The following is a 4,238-nucleotide window of genomic DNA, read 5'->3' on the forward strand; positions in this document are numbered from 1 at the left end:
TTTTGGTCGCTGCGTGTCGTAATTTGCTTGTGATTGGTTTGAGCTAAGAGGGATGACTCGCTATTGGCATCGGTCGTTTTTTATGACAGGGTTCAAGTCGTTGAAGTACGGATGTGCCATCGCTTCCTCCGCCGACAGCCGTAGAGCCGGATTACACACTAATAATCTCTATTAATCAGAAAACATATAATTGAAAATCATCCAGAACTTTAAAAAAAAACTTGTTATCGCTTAATTTTAGAAGATATAAATGTAATTTTTCGACATTTTATTTTAAAAAAAGAGGTTTAGGGAAACGATTTTCTATTTTTCAAATTTTTATTTATATTGTTAGCATTGAATCGTAGTATTTGAGATGTTCCTTTGTGTATATATTATGCGAAAATTTTGTTTATTATTTATTATTTTTATATGTTGATGCTCTATTCTAAATCACTCTAATTTCTCTACATTTTCACTCTACATATATTCTACTATTATATTTTTTTTATTTTACGTTTTTCTTTGTTATAAATCGTTAGATTATTATATTAGATTTATTATTATCGATATAATTTAATTATACTTATGTGTTAAATATATATTAATATATTCTATATTAGATATGCTAAATAACTATTAATAAACAATATTAAATAAAATCGAGAAGTGTTTAAATACTAATAAAAGAGAAGAAAGTCATTTTCGATCAAAGCAGATCTTAATGCTTACAATTAGTAATATTTATGTGTGAATATACAAATTCAATTCTATACTGTGCGTCGATTCGGTTTGTCGAATTCTAAACAAAATCATAAACTGAAATCTCACAATTACTGAATTGTTTATTTAATAATAATGCTAGCATCTTTAAAACCTGTAAATAACTTATTGCGAAAAATATTACTTGGATCTCTCTGAGTTTATGTTTTGCAATTATTTCAATGATTTAAGTAAACAATGATTTACCTGAAGTAAGTCTTTGCCTCTTGAAGTGAGTTTAGGTGTAACCTGTGCCAATCCTTGCGTGGGATGGTACTGCGGGAATGGTTTGTAATCAGGAAGTGTCGTTAAATCTGGCCACGTTTCTTCAGTCGGTGTGCCTAACATTTTGAATATTCTTTTCAACTGATCATCTACATCCGATCCAGGAAAAAGCGGTCTGCCGGCGTTCGCTAATTCTGTACCATGAAAACAAAATATCGATATTTTATTCTTTATATACTAAAATAATACACCAAAAAAAAAAATTAAAAGATTATTTAAAAAAATTTTTAATTTACAGATTCGTAAATATTTGTGCATAATATTGATTACAAAAAGTTTTGCCAGTAGTTTACTTTTTAATTCTTAAAGAAAAAAGATTGAGGTAATTACCAGCGAATATGCATCCCGCGCTCCACATATCAATGGACGTTGTATATAATTTCGCTCCGAAAAGAACATCTGGGGGACGGTACCATAATGTAACAACTTCTGCCGAGTAACATTTTACAGGGATACCAAATGCTCTTGCTAATCCAAAATCAGCGAGCTTCAACTCCCCGTTCTGTAAATAATTCTCTGATTTAATAGACAAACATAAAATAGTGATAAGAAATTTTCTCTGCAAAAAAATAGGAAAAAAATTTATCTAAATATATTATAAAAGAATTTTTGTAGAAATTAAACTTAAATATAAAAATTTGGTAACTGCCTTTCTACCTTGTTGATGAGTAAGTTTTGTGGTTTGAGATCTCTGTGCAGAACATTACGGCTATGGCAGAATGCTAATCCTCTTAACAATTGATATCTGAAAGGAATGACGTGAATTGGTCAATCTTTTATGCTAAAAATACTATTAGATTCGTGAAAAAACTATTAAAAATAATTGGAAAATTATTCGAATCAAATATTGTAAACTGTTCCAATAATTTTTTTACTGATCCAATAGTATTTTTCTACAGAGTCCCATAATGGGATGAAATTCAAGAAACATCTTACAGGAATGATTTAACGACGTCCAAGTCAATTTCTCCATTTAGACTATCAAAATACTTCTTGAGATCCTGATCACAGTGTTCAAATACCAAGGTGAGCTTCTTGTCGCTGTGCAGCACATCATAGAGACGAACTATATTTTTATGCTTGAGTTCCTTCAGAAGACAGATCTCCCGTAGAGCTGATGATGGTACACCCTTGGATATAAAGAGCACACAAGCGATAAGACGCTGTTATCAAGGAGATAGGCCGGCCTTCGTCGTGAAGATTTATTTTCAACGCAACACGAGGCGAGCGACGCGTTATAAATAAAGTACGCGAGCGATCGATTAATTAGATTAATCGGAACGTCGGTGTCGCGGCAAAACAGCAGGTGGGGATTGCGATGAGGGGGATTCGTGCGAAAGAGAAGAAAAAAAAAAGAAAGGGAAAAAGATAGATCGGATGAGCACTACCTACTTCATCATCATCGTCCAGTCGCACCCGCTTCAGCGCGACGATTTCGTGCGTCTCGCGATTCTTGGCTTTGAACACGGTGCCATAAGTGCCTGGAAATTAAAAAAAAAAGCGAGTCGAAAATTTAATGGCATACGGTCTTGCTGTTGTGTGTCGACAGAAAGAGTGTAACACAGATGAGGAGGGGACACGACGCACACACCGGGAAACGACGAGTCGCGGCGCGTCGCCAGACGACGCGGGCGACGTCGGTAACGACGACGATACTGCGTCGCCGGACGACGTTTATCCTCCGCAACTTCAACCGCAAACGGCGCTCACCTTCTCCTATTTTTTCGAGCTTCTCATACTTTTGCATATTTTTGCTGATACCACGGGCGGGACGCGCACCCACGTACGCACTGTCGCGCACAGTGTCACGCCACTGTACACCACTGCGCGTTCGTGGCACGACGAACGTCGAACACTCGAAACTCGAATTGACTCGAACTGCACTGTGAAGCACTGTGGAGTAGTATGGAGTGTGGATGTCACTCTGACATGCAGTGCCGCCAACCTCACTATCGAATGCTACCGACAGAAGATCTGTTTGCGTTCTGTGCTTTGTGCACTTAGCATCTTCGCTTTCTCTTCTCAACGTCAAAATAAATATTTATCTCAATTTATTTTAAGTGTAAAAATTGTTGAGGATTTCAAGCAATGCGAACAGACTTCTGAATATATAAAAATATGCATATTTTTTAATAAAATTATAATATTAATTTTTTCTTAGATTAAATATTATTTTATTTTCTATCTTTGTTCGTATTTGTAATTTTTTTATTTATTTTGTCAGTGAAAAATATTACATTTGCATTTTGATTATTTCATAATTATCATTGCTTTGTAAATATTATCCTAAAAAATTTTATTTTAATTTAAGACATTGAAATTTTTTTAGGATATATGAATTTTCAAAATAATTACATTTGCACACACACATAACATATACCTTATACATATAAAATGGAGTAATTTGCAGCAAATAAAAAAAATCATGATCATAAACGAGCAAAAAATAAAGTTAGAAAAAAATTAATACATATTTATTCAAATTTATAATTAAAGTAATTAAAAGTTGTGGATTTGCCACTCCTACACATTCCATTGGAATGGAAGCAATTGGAATCGTAATCTTCAATGTATTAGTTCTTTTCTAACTTCATTTTTTGCTTATAATTTTGATTTTTCTTCATTTGCTTAAATACACGCGAGTGTTATCTTATATTTAGTTATCTTATTGTTTATTTTGTTTGTAACATGACATCAGTTTCTAGAAAGATCATAGTCAACATGTGTGTGTGTATAACCGTCTTTAAGTATTTTTTTTTAAATTACACTTAATTCACAATCCTTCTTCCTATTCTTCAAATGTGCTTCAAGTATTTTCAATAGCTGTGGTCTTTTTAAATGAGTGTAAGCGATAGATAGCATTTGCAGAGCTCTAGTTTGTACGTGAATGCCGCCGTTCGAGAAGAGATCGTGTCCCAGTTCCAAGCAAGTACCGAAGTCGCATTCGTCCGCGGCTATCGTCGCCAACCTTACAATTTCATCAAGCTTCGTGATCGGCATTTTTCTATCTTCCGGAGTATCAGCTTCCTCTATCTGCTTCAATATCTTTTGCAAATCATCTATAACATACGTGAGACATTTACGTGCAAAGTGTGTGTATAATAATCTTTAATAATAATCTTTAATAATTCAAAATTGTTAAATTAAGAAAATTATGATTTTTAATATGTTTTTGCTGTGTGTGTATATACACACACACACACACACACACA

General features: G+C 33.7%; 2 protein-coding genes across 3 annotated transcripts in view; both read right to left on the reverse strand.

Moving 5' to 3' along the window:
• Window positions 1-6: 6 nt before the first annotated feature.
• Window positions 7-2,926, reverse strand: LOC108747594 (cyclin-dependent-like kinase 5). Its single transcript, XM_018485159.1, has 7 exons — window positions 2,737-2,926; window positions 2,419-2,507; window positions 1,963-2,156; window positions 1,684-1,771; window positions 1,357-1,528; window positions 949-1,160; window positions 7-168 (listed from the first exon to the last, which is right to left on the reverse strand). Exons 1-7 carry the CDS (start codon window positions 2,771-2,773, stop codon window positions 61-63), a joined length of 900 nt encoding a protein of 299 aa, XP_018340661.1. The 5' UTR covers window positions 2,774-2,926; the 3' UTR covers window positions 7-60.
• Window positions 2,927-3,526: 600 nt separating this feature from the next.
• LOC108747610 (histone PARylation factor 1) overlaps window positions 3,527-4,238 on the reverse strand; it is a 2,940-nt gene continuing 2,228 nt past the window's right edge. For both annotated transcript variants that reach the window (XM_018485187.1, XM_018485186.1), the window contains one exon: window positions 3,527-4,085. In XM_018485187.1, coding sequence (XP_018340689.1) covers window positions 3,784-4,085 — 302 coding nt within the window. In that variant the 3' untranslated portion in view covers window positions 3,527-3,783. The remainder of the gene's footprint in view (window positions 4,086-4,238) is intronic.

The sequence above is a fragment of the Trachymyrmex septentrionalis genome, unplaced genomic scaffold (assembly GCF_001594115.1).
Source record: "Trachymyrmex septentrionalis isolate Tsep2-gDNA-1 unplaced genomic scaffold, Tsep1.0 scaffold20, whole genome shotgun sequence".
Classification (NCBI taxonomy): Eukaryota; Metazoa; Arthropoda; class Insecta; order Hymenoptera; family Formicidae; genus Trachymyrmex; species Trachymyrmex septentrionalis.